Source organism: Crinia signifera, chromosome 6, assembly GCF_055691185.1.
Source record: "Crinia signifera chromosome 6, ASM5569118v1, whole genome shotgun sequence".
Lineage (NCBI taxonomy): Eukaryota > Metazoa > Chordata > Amphibia > Anura > Myobatrachidae > Crinia > Crinia signifera.
The window spans coordinates 148,664,364-148,677,681 of NC_139222.1; the positions used below are offsets into that span (position 1 = coordinate 148,664,364).

The 13,318-nt window shown below is 44.3% G+C and overlaps 1 protein-coding gene across 2 annotated transcripts in view; it reads left to right on the forward strand.

Annotated features, from left to right (window-relative positions):
- Window positions 1-13,318, forward strand: part of NDRG3 (NDRG family member 3) — a 42,939-nt gene that overhangs the window by 9,163 nt on the left and 20,458 nt on the right. For both annotated transcript variants that reach the window (XM_083147583.1, XM_083147584.1), the window contains exons 2-3: window positions 9,244-9,328; window positions 12,219-12,254. In XM_083147583.1, coding sequence (XP_083003709.1) covers window positions 9,272-9,328; window positions 12,219-12,254 — 93 coding nt within the window. In that variant the 5' untranslated portion in view covers window positions 9,244-9,271. The remainder of the gene's footprint in view (window positions 1-9,243; window positions 9,329-12,218; window positions 12,255-13,318) is intronic.

Below are 13,318 nucleotides of genomic sequence, written 5' to 3' on the forward strand. Positions count from 1 at the left end.
CTGCTACAAAGGTGCACTCATTACTCACTAACACATTTTAAAAGATCCCCTTCACTTGTGATTCTGGGCCTTATTCTAGTTCACTCTTTCTGACAAAATTCTTCTTAGTTGGACAAAACCATGAGCACTGTAGGGGGGCAGATGTAACTTATGCAGAGAGAATTAGATTTGGGTGGGGTTTTACGCAGGGCTATTTTTCAGTAGGCTCCAGCAGGAACTGTGGCCCTTATTCTAGTTCACTCTTTCTGACAAAATATTTCTTAGATGGACAAAACCATGTGCACTGCAGGTGAGGCAGGTGTTACTTGTGCAGAGATTAGATTTGGGTATGGTTTTACACCTGCCTCACCTGCAGTGCACATAGTTTTGTCCATCTAAGAAATATTTTGTCAGAGTGAACTAGAATAAGGGCAACAGTTCCTGCTGGAGCCTGCTGAAAAATAGCCTTGGTTTTACTTCAAAGTAAGATCAATATTGCAGTGTAAAAATAAAGCAGGCAGTATTTACCCTGCACAGAAGCAAAATAACTCAAATTCTCTCTGCACATTTTGCATCTGCTCCACCTGCAGTGCACATGGTTTTGTCCATCTAAGAAGGATTTTGTCAGAACGAATGAACTAGAATAAGGCCCTCTGTGAGGAGATCTGGAAAACATTAACTGTAGCTCTAGACTTAGCTACCCAAGCTCTAGGTAATAGAAGAATCGGAGTACTTTTGTGTGCATAATACACTGGAAGACTTATTGCAAGCCAAAACCAATGCAGAAAATTGTCTGTTGGCTGACATCAAGAAGTAGCTGGGTGTGGCCTTCGCAGTAATGAAAAGTTTAAATCCTAAAGCCCCGCACACACGGGGAAGATATATTGCTCAGTTTCTCCTTTTCATCAGCGACCAGAGATGGTCGCTGATGAAAGGGAACCTCTGCCAGGCGGTGCCGCAGAGGTAATCAACACCAGCGATTAGAACGTGGCTGAAAACGGGAGCGTGCATCAGGCGATTTATCGCTGGGGCACACTTCCATCACTGGTAATATGGTCGCCTGCGACCATATTTCCAGCGATTTCAGCCCCTATCGCCCCCGTGTGTACACAGCTTAACTTTGTTGTTGTCCCTCCCATTTCTAAGAAGAATTCCTCTTCTTCTTAGAAGCCCAGTTGTCGGCAGCTATTTCATAATAATCTGCAGGGCCTGGTCTCTGTAGTGAAACTCATCTAGTGTGATTCCTTAAACCAATATTCCGGTTAACTGAATTAGGTGGTTGAGAGGAAAAAAAATTGTTTGCGGTCACTTAGAAATGTCCTTATTTTTTAAAGAAAAGCACTCGCACCCCCCCCCCCCCCAAATGAAGATAACATTTAATTAATCAGAAATACACACTATACATTGTTAATGTGGTAAATGACTATACTAGATGCAAACATCTGGGTTTTTTTTTTTGTTTTTTTTTTAAAGGCATATCTATTTAGGTATATAGAGGCCCATTTCCAGCAACCATCACTCTAGTGTTCTAATGGAACATTATGTTTGCTAATCGCGTTAGACTAATGGGTGATTACAAAACTCTTTTCCAATTATGTTAGCACAGCTAAAAATGCTTGTTTTTTAGAGAAGATATAAAACTGGCCTTCCTATGAGCTAGTTGAGTATCTTGAGCATCACATTTGTGGGTTCGATTTATACAGAAAAACAACTTTTACATGAGAAATTCTTGTTCAAAATGAATGCTATTCCATGTGAGAAATTGCCAAGAAACAGAACATTTTATACAAAGATGTGTACTACTACCTTCAGAGAACAGCACAAACAGGCTCTAACCAGAGTAGAAAGAAGTGGGAGGACCCAGTGCACAACTGAGCAAGAAGACAAGTACATTAGAGTCTCTAGTTTGAGAAATAGATGCCACACCAGTCCTTAACTGGCAGATTCATTAAATGACACCTACAAAACGTCAATGTCTACAGTGAAGAGGTGACTTTGGGATGCTGGTCTCATAGGCAGAGTGGCAAAGAAAATGCCATATCTGAGACTAGCCAATAAAAGAAAAAGATTAATATGGGCAAAAGAACAGACATTGGACAGAAGATGGGGGGGGGGGGGGGGGAGTGTTATGAACAGAGTAACTTGAGGGGTTTGGATCTCACAGAAGAACATTTGTGAGATGCACAACAAGTGAAAAATGCTGGATTGGTGCCTGACTCCTTCTGTCAAGCATGGAGGAGGTAATGTAATGGTCTGTGGCTGCTTGAGTGATGGTAAAGTGGGAGATTTGTAAAAAGGGATTTTGAAGGCGATCGCTCCATTTTGCCATGCCATACCCCATGGACAGCACTTGATTGGAGCCATTTTCCTCCTCCAACAGGGCAATGACCCAAAACACCTCCAATTTATGCACGAACTGTTAGGGAAGAAGCAGGCAACTGCTGTTCTGTCTGTAATGGAGTGGGCAGTGCAGTCACCAGATTTCAACCCCATTGAGCTGTTGTGGGAGCAGCTTGACTGTATGATACCCAAGAAGTGCCCATCATGCCAATCCGACTTGTAGGAGTGCTGCAGGAAGCATGGGGTGAAACTTTTTCAGATTATGGGGGGGTATTCAATCCCGGGTCATGACTGTCGATCTGGCCCAACAGCCGTGACCCTGGCCTGTTTTCATTTTGTTGGACCGCAGATCGGCAGGCGCGATTCAATGTCCCACTTCACGATCTGCGAAAAGGGGGCATGTCTGCGTAAACGGCCGTAGATTGTCGCTATTCGGCTGTGTTCGTGACTATTCACGGCCAAAATCGACAAAACTGGCCCGACTGCTTTTAAAGTCGGGCCCATTCTGTCTATCTGCCTCTTCAATGCTGTCGAAAGACAGCATTGCATAGGTGTTCACCACTATTTCCCTCGTCGTAAATAGTGGCCCAGATTGAATATCCACCTATCTCAACAAACTAAGGCCCTTATTCTGGTTGGTGCGGTAATGTCCGCGTGCGGTCGGTCCGCCGATGTTTTGTGTCTGCGCATGTGCAGAGGCGTATCTGCGAATGGGACGCACGTCCAAATTCCGCATGAAATGTGTACACTACGAACAAGGGGTGGAGAGGGGCGTGAAGGGCTGTTTGGGCTCACTACCATATGTTTACACCCCGCGTTTCATGGGCGTTCCCATGAAAATGCTGGGCGTACGTATGGTAATGGGGGCGGACATATGACATTGCCGGATGTCAGCTGCCCGCCCAGATCCCTGCTTTTGTACGGAGAAATGCCCGTGTGGTCTGAGGTTGCGGGAGCTGCCTGACCACTCGGTCCTGCATTCGATGGTCTGCGATCATCGAATGATGGGGGAGGTTCCCTGAGATGGAGGAGGTGTATTCATGAGAAATACACTTGCGGTCCGTTCGGACAGCTTCTTACCGCATTCGGACGGAGTGAGCGATCCGTACGAAAGGTGGGGTTTAGGACGCACGGTCCTGCCCGCATATTCAGCTCCGTCCGCACAGACCAGAATAAGGCCCTAAATGTTAGAATGGCAAAGGTCTGCAATGCTGCAAAAGGAGCATTCTTTGACAAAAACAAAGTTTGAAGAACAAAATGTCCTGACTACATGTTCTATTCATTTAGCAAGCAATCCACTTATATTTCAAACAAATATCTGGGTGACACCCCCCACCCTCCCCCAAGCTGTTGAACTGTAGTGTTTTATGTGTATGCGTGCGTTTCTACTGGATATCACAGACAGGGATGGCAACAGAAATCTTGGGGCCCTGTACAATGATATTTCTGGGGGCCCCACCTAATCCCAAATCCACACAACGCTCTTTTGCATGAGCCTCATTTAACCTTTTGCTGCTCCAGAACCTGCTTTCAGGTGTGGACTTCTCTCGTTTACGTCCTGCTGGCTTCTGGCTGCTGCTGGCCTGTCACTTTTACAAAAGAATGCCTAGCACTACGAGCAGGCAGCGCAGGTCTTTCACAGAGTGTGGAACATACGACACATGCATGCGCAGTAAAAGTACAGGAGCCAGAGACTGAGGCCACAGCACCAGCGGTGGGTACGTCTTTGCGCCTGCAGCCCCAGGCCATGCGCACACACACAGTAGATGGCTCTGCGCACCGAGTGGCAGGGTGCACACACAGTAGACGGCAGTGGCACACAGTGAGTCAGTCAGACTCAGCCAAAAAACAGATGGTGCACAGTAGACGGCCGGGCCCCAAAGGTCACTGACAGGCCAGCTACTACAGGTAGTGGCCGTGCTGGGTCATGGAAATTCTGGGGCCCTAAAGATCTCTGGGGCCCGTCACACTTGTCCCCCTTGACCCCCCCCTGTCGCCTGCCCTGATCACAGACAGGAGGTGGCACAGCACTCTCAGAAAATAAGATACCAAGTACACAAGGCTGAATTTAGCTGTGGGAGGTGTGTGTGTGTGTTTTTTTTTCTTAAAGTGCCATGTCCTCATCCAGGGTATGTCCTGCAGATATGTTTAATTAAATTGTTTAAAATATACAATCGTACACTACAAACTTGGAGCATAAGGGAATCTCCCATCAATCATTGCTGACTATCAGTGGGAGTCTGAAATGCTGCTGTGCAGTTAAGATCCCTCACCAGCCTGGGCAGCTATTCTGATTACTCATCCTAGTTGCCCCATAGCAGTGCCTGTTTCAAGGGGGGAGAGAATGAAAACCACAGCTTCTGACTGATGTTGTGGTAGAACATCAATTGTATTCAGAACCTCTTTAGTCCGGACACATCAGGTGGCAAGGGGGGAGTTAGGATTTTGGTGGATGTAGATGGGTCTTTGGGGTGGGGTCACAGTTTGGGGGCTTGGACTCCCCGCAGGCGGGAGACTAGCAGCATGGGGCTGCCCGTAGATGATGCTACCGATTTTTATTCTGTCCAAAACCTGTAATCCGGCTCAATGCTGACAGGCTATACCACATAATCTGTGTATCAATATTTTTTTTTTTCCTTTCAAATGTGTATTGCTATATGACTGAGTGCAGTGGAGTTGTTCTTACTTGGTTTTCAAACTGCAGACTGTCCTGCAAATGAAATTTCAGCATCATTATTTAAACTAAACTGGTTGCTGTGGCTACATGGAGCCTCTAATGAATGTAGTTCATACTTGCCGACTTTGGCATACTCCTTTCCGGGGGAAGCCTGGAGAGGAGTGAAAGGGGGCAGGTAGAGGCTTCGTTTTGGGGGCGGGGCACGGGTGATGTCATCAAGCCCCGCCCCCATGACAGGCTGAAGCCTCAATTTGCAGGTCCGTGGGGGGAGGGGGCTAAAAATGCCGCGAATTGCGTCATTTAGCCCCGCCCCCTCCCCGCGGACCCGCGAAAGTCATAGTTTTTAGACCGCGTGGAGAGGGGGAGCCGGGGCTGTAGGGAAATGCGGGAGACTTGCCCCCCTTCCCGGGGGACCGGGAGGGGGACACGATTTGTGGGACCCTCCCGGCCATTCCGGGAGGGTAGGCAAGTATGATGTAGTTCCATGGATTTGTGGCTAAAAAAGTTTATTATGTTTTCCCAGAAGGTTTTCTTTGTATGTATTTGGGAAGGGTACAGTATTTTTTTTTTTTTTTTTTTACAAATGTACAGTAAGTCTAATACAAGCAACTATTGATAAACTGTACAGCATTTTATGGAATGGTCTCTAGTTAATCTCCCTTGTTGTGCTTGTTCTAGAGAGCTTTTGTTGGGCTCCCTGCCTATGTATGTCCTTGAATTGTACATGGAAGGTGGCATAAATCTTTCATGAAAGTACTTTACTCCCCCACGTCCCAAGGGAATGAAAGATTCATGGTTATTTAATGACTGACGTAGGGCAGGGTATTCAAATTCACTGGTTTAATAGTGTACTGTACAGGATCTATACAGGATTAGTACAAGCATGAAGGCTATATGGAATCTTGTGTGCATGTTAGAAAAATAGGATCTGAGCACTGTTTCCACAGTGTGAGGGTGGCTGTTTCTATACCTCAATTCACTCCTGTTGTTCAGTATTCCTATACTAACAAGTTGCTTGATAATTTACAGGTGGTAATGCAGAATGAGTCATGTGGTGATTAGGTATGGCACTCTTCTAAATGCTAGATTGACAATGCTATTTGGGCTGACCTAATGAACAAGCTTGTGGAAAACGTTATTACTGCAACGCTATAAAGTTTTATATAAAGTATGCATACACCTACTAACCAAACTATGCCTGTCCCAAACACGCATTCGGCAAAAGTATGTCTAGTAGTTCCGGTTCAAAGCACATCACTGCAATCTAACTAGATTGTTCCTGGATTTCTTGTCTCCTCCATATGTTAGTGAGTGCAGGTGGCCTGTTTCTAGCCACCATAGGCGAATCTAGGGGGTGGTCCGGGGGTGCACAGGACCACCCATTAGCCCAATTTATAGCTGAGGGATGGGGCTTTCCAACGAGCCCAGGACCGTGTCTCTAGCCCCCTGGGAACCGGAGATACGGCCAGGCAAACCTTGAATGTTTTCCCTATAGGATAACATGGGACCCGCTAATTCCGACCCCCACCCAGTTCAACGGCTGCCAGTTCCCCCTTCGTCATCACTGAAGCTCGAGGTTGATCTCAGTCGAACCCAAATCGCTGGGCCTTCAATCTGATACCAGGCTGGATCCATATGGGTTAATTGGTTCCAGGGATATTGAGGTTAAACCGTTTTTTTTTTTTTCCATTTCTTAAATGTAATTTCATGACTGTTTATGTTCTTTGAGGGCAGATTTCTCTGGAACCAAACAGCCCAGTTTCACAGGACCAAAATCATTCGAAGCCAACTCAAAAGTTCTTCATTATGATACTGGTCTCATGTAAATGATTCAGTTGGTTCCAAAGATATAGCTGGTTGGTTAAAGGGGGGTAGGGAGAGGGGAGTGGTTGTCTCCCCCTCACACCAGAAAATGCAGGGACTATGCTGGTGTATAAGGGGTTAGCCTGGGAATGTCCCTGCATGATCCTGGGACCATATTCCCGGGTAAATCCCTGCATTTTCTGTTGTGAAAGGGGTATTATTTCAAACAGCCGTGACCTGCAGTGCTCTAAATACAGCCGGGCAGCCCCCTGCTCTCTGCCCAGCTGTCAATGACTGCCACCCCTGCAGCTTCCGCTCCAATTCGTCTCCCCGCTTTCACCTCAGCCCGCCCCCCCTTTAATCATGTGGTGCCGGTGCCCGACGTGCTCCCCCGACGTCACGCACAATAACAGCGCGCACAATATTTAAAATGTCTACTCAGCTAGATGGGACACCAGGAGGGGAGTGGGAGCGTGCTCTGCGCTGCGCTTTGCTCCTCTCCCCATAGAAGCAGCTGCACCGCTCTCCATCTCTCCCTGCAGCAGCAGCGAAGGCTCATATAGAAATTTACAGTAAGTGGCACTTTTGGGGGCATTGCTTAAGGGACGCTACAAGTGGCGGTATGTGGGGGCATTACGCATAATGTGTGGCTTAATGTCTAAGGGTCATTACGGTGTGCAGCATCATGTATAAGCGGCATTATGTGTGCAGCATCATGTGTAAGGGACGTTATGTGGGCAGCATCATGTGTAATGGGTACTATGGTGCGCGGCATCATGTGTAATGGGTACTATGGTGTGCGGCATCATGTGTAATGGGTACTATGGTGTGCGGCATCATGTGTAATGGGTACTATGGTGCCATCATGCAAGAACCCCCTAGCAATGAGCACGTAGGTAAGCAGCACTTATGTGGCAAATATGTAATGGGCATTACGGTTTGTTATATAGTATGTAATGGGCATCATGATGTGTGGCACAATGTGTAATGGGCATTATGGCGTGTGTCCTTATGTGTAATTGGCATTACAACTTGTGGCTTTATGTGTAATGGGTATTACGGAGTTTGCTAAAATGTGTAATGGGCATTACTGTGTATGGTCTAAAGTGTAATACCACACCCCTTTTTGTGATGACACGCCTCCTTTCCATGAGGCCACACCCCCTTTTTGCTGCGCGGCTATGCCGCGCAAAGGTCCCCCTGCTGTTATGTCTGGATCTAGGACCACCCATTACCATAATTCTAGATTCGCCTATGCTAGCCACTACTACCCACCAGCAATTAACTTACTTGTTCCAGCCGGAGAAGAACAGAGAATATATTAGAGGCTGAATTGAAAAGTAATGCCTCCATGGCTATAAGGTGTGTGTGTGTGTGTGTGTGTGTGTGTGTGTGTGTGTGTTTTACATAACTCCATTTATCCACTATGTAATGCACTAGTCACTTTTCGACACCAGGACCGAACCTCCGCTTTCACCTCGTCCTCAGAGTTGAAGTGTTGACCATAAAGGTGCTCTTTCATCTTTTGGAAGAGGTGGAAGTTGCAGGGTGCCAGTCGTGGCAGAACCTCCTTGAACGGCATGCGCTGCAACCCTCTTCCCAAAGATGAAAGGGGATCAACTGAGTTATCATGTACAAAAAAAGAGTTCTTATCTGTTCACAAAAAAAAAAGTTCTAGCCATGGAGGTTTTACTTTTCAATTCAGAGTAGTAAAGTGTGATACAAAGATTCATGAGGAGTTCATGTGGGATTGCTGGTGACTTATCACCTCTACATATCTGAGGCGGCAGCATATATACTGGTGAACTGTATCATCCAATCTTATTAAATTAAAAAAGACTGCATATATTTAAACCATTAATTTAATAGTGCAGGTATTTTATATATAAATGTAAATCACAGAATGTTGTGCTGCGAACTCCCTTTTTTTTTTTTTTTTTTTTTTTTTTAATGCAAGCATCCCTTCATAAAACATTGTATTCGGACACTTACTGCTGATAACAGTAAATAGTGGATTGATTTTAAAAAAAATACTACTGGCCACACATCAGACCAACTTTCCTCCAACCATCCAACTAGTTGGTTGGATGGAATAAAAACCTGGTACTGGATCAAATGTAATTTTTAATTAAGTCATTTGTTTCCCAAATCTGAAAATGGACAACTGTCACTCAGACAATGTACTGTAGTTGGACCTATTTGATTTAAACAATGTCACTGAATGTTTTTGTCCATTCTCCTGAGTTTGTGAGCAAATTGCTTATTGGCATTTACCCCCATACAGTACCAGAGTTTTGGTCCAACCAACTAGTTGGATGAAAGTTGGTCTAGGATGGCCAAGGAGTTTAAATCATGTACCGTTTCCCATGTCTGTTTATTTCAACACAAGTAAAGCTCATCCACTAGTCTAATGCAGTCTCATTTTCTTTTTTGTAACTGTACAGATTTGGTTCCAAGTAATTGCTCATAAAAATGGAAGAGTTGCAGGATGTCCAGCTGACTGAGATAAAACCTCTCCTCAATGACAAGGTAAGACTAAATGGGTGTGGTGGGTGTTTTTTTTTTTTAATGCAATGCGGAAAATTACTAAGATGGGAGTTCTATGTCACAGGGCATGTTGCTATGGGCAACCAATCAGAATCAAATTCTTTATTTAGCACATTTTAGAAGATAATAGATAGTATCTGATTGGTTGCCCATAGCAACATCCCCTGTGACATAGAACTTCCATCTTAGTAAATTTACCCCAGTGTGTTTTGCACAATTAAAAAAACAGTAGTAGTAGTAGTGTACTGTTAAAATCTAAAGGTAATCATTATGCAACAAAGCTGCAATTTCAAAATGCAGAACTTGTCTATCTCCTTTCTTATTTGATACATGCAAATAACAAATTTAGGTACTTGTGTATTATCACGGCGTCCACTACGTTATTTGCGTAGTGGGCTATTCAGGGTAGTGAAATCGCATTGCATGTCATTATTGTATGGCATGCGATTATTGTATGTAATGTATTCACTTCTCTATGTCAGTGAATACATTAAAAAGATAGGGTGTGATAAAAAATCCCATCGCTCACATGCCATTATTGTATGGCATGCGGTGCGATAAAAAATCGGATGTGATTTTTTTTTTTTTTTTTTTTATCGCATCCTATATTTATAATGTTCTGATTGCACATACAATCATGTAATTTCAGTGTGCTATACCACTATCCACGTCGGCGTGGAGTTGATTTTATATAGTGTCGAGCCGCCGAGGGGACGTGTAATACATATTACATAATTATGTAACCTGTATTACGCGGGCCCAAGAGGGGACACGTATTATGTTACATGCATTACGCATCCCCTCACGGGGCTGCGCTCGCCACACTATATAAAGTCAACTCCGCGCCGATGTGGATAGTTGGGGGTATGAAAAGGTCGGGCGGACGCGTTCCGCCGCTCCTCCCGGGGCATGCTGCGCTCGCCACGCTTCGGGATGACGTGGATGTTGGGGACACATTGACACCAGCAATATCATTCACCTGACAGAGTAATGACAACATGTGTTAACGAATAACTGTATGAATTTAGTGAAGATATAACGATTAAATATAATAGAACAATTATTAGCATCAATAATGAACAATAAAAGTGGCAATGATAGGCCAATAACAATTACAGTAAAAACAGAAATTAAAAAGTCAATCCGCTTCGGGTAGCAGACTTAAGGCATGTAATATGCGCTCAAATGGGTTATCACCTGCCAGGCATTTTTGCCAAATGAACTCTTACATATAAGATTCTAAGTGGTGGCGAGCAGTACCACGATGGCGCTTATTCCTCTATTTAACACTTCCCCAAAGTCGCTCTATCGTTGGCGTGTGTACTCCGCTTTCTGGAGCCACAAAGTTATATTTGTGATTCACACACGCATGGTGGTATCCAGCCCGTTATAGTTCCTTCGTGCTGCCATAAATTGTTGTTCCGGGCTCAATATTCGCGTTTATTGCGGCGATCAGGGTGCTAATGTCCCGTTCCGGCACTGGGGTCAAGAAGCACTGGCCCGTCTCACGCAAGATTCCTCCAAACACCCACTGTTGGGGTAAAACGCGTCCCACGTTGCTGTGCCTTTTTACAAATTGTCTTTCCTCAACTTCGACTATTTGTCCGCGGCCCCCAATCAAATCCATTTAGCATGCCTCCCGCATCCAGGCATTATAAAGTACTGCATGTTGAGCTCCCGGTCACAGAAATCAATTGAGGTCATCTCCTCTGACCAGGAGTAAATGAACCTCAGCAACAATGGCAAGCGGCACCCCGGGAAGAAATGCCTCGCTCTCAGGCTCACCTCTTGCCGACAGTTCTTGATGTGGCACCTCCACATACACTCCTTTTTATGGACAACCTCATGGGGTGTCAATTACTGCATGTTGCAGTCACTGGCAGCAGGTGACGCTCCTGTAAAACGCGAACAGCGTCCTCCTCACTCTGCGGCAGTGTGAACAGGGTCACAGAAGATGCTGCCATCGCAAGAAACACTGGAAATCGTTCAAATCCTATCAAAACTCATTGAAACACCAGGAAATCACTGTAGCTCTCGAATACCTCTTATCTCCTCACAAAATCACCTCAGAGTGAAATTCTGCTTGTTGTTGTTGTACGTTTATTTTATAAGGCGCCACAAAGTGTCCGCAGCGCCGTACATAGCAAACAATAAACTAATTACAAGGTGTGTTGATTAAAATACAGCATAAATAGGGGTATAGCTGGTAGAACTAAAATCCGCATAAGTTCAGAAGTAGGTGTCAAAATTGTCGAGAAGACTAAAGATGAAGTAGAGGAAGGGAAGAACAGGACAGGAGCACAGATGTGCCAGGGGGCGGGAATATCACGGGCGGGAAGGGTAAAATCGCATGGTAATAGAACGTTAACGTACGTACTGTAGTTAAAGTGGGTGCCGTGCTAATACACAAGTACCCAAATTTCTTAATAATCTATCTTGCATATGGAAAGGGTTTTTACTGCTAGTTACCTTTTACACTGCATGCTGCAAACAATAGCTTCTTATGTAAGAATACATGGTTTCATTCATTTTAACTTGATTTAAAACAAATGCCGTTCTGTCCATTTCTTCTGTGTTCTTGTGTCAGTGGTGCACTGGTACAGTACATCATTTTGGATTGCTATTTGTGTTGTGTGCTTGTTCTACTAATGCAAGAACAATTGCATTATACCAAAGTGATCAGTCTTAAATCATTTTGTTAGGCAATGGTGTGTGTGTTGGGGGGTACTTTGGAGGGATAAGTGATCATGTTGACCACCCATTTAGCTATAACTATTGCCAGAATATACTATACAGTCTTATGACTCACTGTGAAATGTTTTTTCTCAAATCTTAAGATCTGTTTTTCACCCTTTTACTTTTTTCCCCTCAGACTACTGGCCGTAGCTTTGAAGACTTTGATGGGCAGGTAAGAATTGCTGCTTCTTCCATTCAAGTTTTCTGCTCCCTGTAGAAATGTTCAGCAGAGGTTTGAGCTAGTTTGTAAAAGCTCTGGTTATTTTTAGAATTAATAATAGGTATGTAAACTAGGCGGGGAAATCATTTTGGAATAACATGAGAACGAGGAAAAGATTATATACTCTGTACAAGTATTCTAGAAGTGTTCTCTTCGATTAACTTGCCATGTTAGTGAATGGACCAATAATTTGTCAGTACTTGTGATGATAGTGCCCCTAAATTAGTACAGTGTGCTCCAGAATGGATTGCATTTTTGTAGTTAGTGTTCATACAAAAAGTCTAGAAAGACATACAGTAAGTAAAGATGAACAAGAATTAAAAACATTCTATCAATCATTATATAAAAATAAACTTTTGTAACAGTTAAAAACTGATCCCACTCAGCAGTTTTTTTGTTTTTTTTTCAAATTTACCAGTGTATGCATAATTTGTCCTTCTGGTGGAAAGAGCTTGTGCCGATTAGGAAGGTCTGATCTTTATGTCCATATTCCTTCTGTGCTGTGGTCATCCAACTGTGATATCCAGTGGTACAGATATATTTCATTAGGTACTGAAAGGTGTCTAAGGCTGTGTGTACATTACACTAGAGGTTCTCTACGGGTCCCGACTATCTTGGTAATGGGTCGAGACTCCATGTTGCTGACAGTCAGGGTGATGACTAATCTCTCAGCCAGTGGTCAAAGGAGTCTGAAAAATCAGCTAAACTGTCTGCTACTTCAGACTCTTCCCATCGTTTTGTGCCTCCACAATATTGCCATGCATATGTGGTCTGCTGACCACCCGTGTGGTGGCCATTCTGTAGTAACTTGCTGGCATCCTGTAATTTTTATTGTCTCACTGGGTCCCAGAGAAATATAGTTTTGAGAGCCCCTGCATTAGATGATATGTTGTCCAATCCAGCAGCTTGGACAGACAGATCATGCACATTAGCTAATAGTAAAGTGAGCCTTAAAACTTTAAACTGTAGGAAGGCCGCATCTCAAAGTTTGATGAAATGTCTGGTTGTGTAGGCTT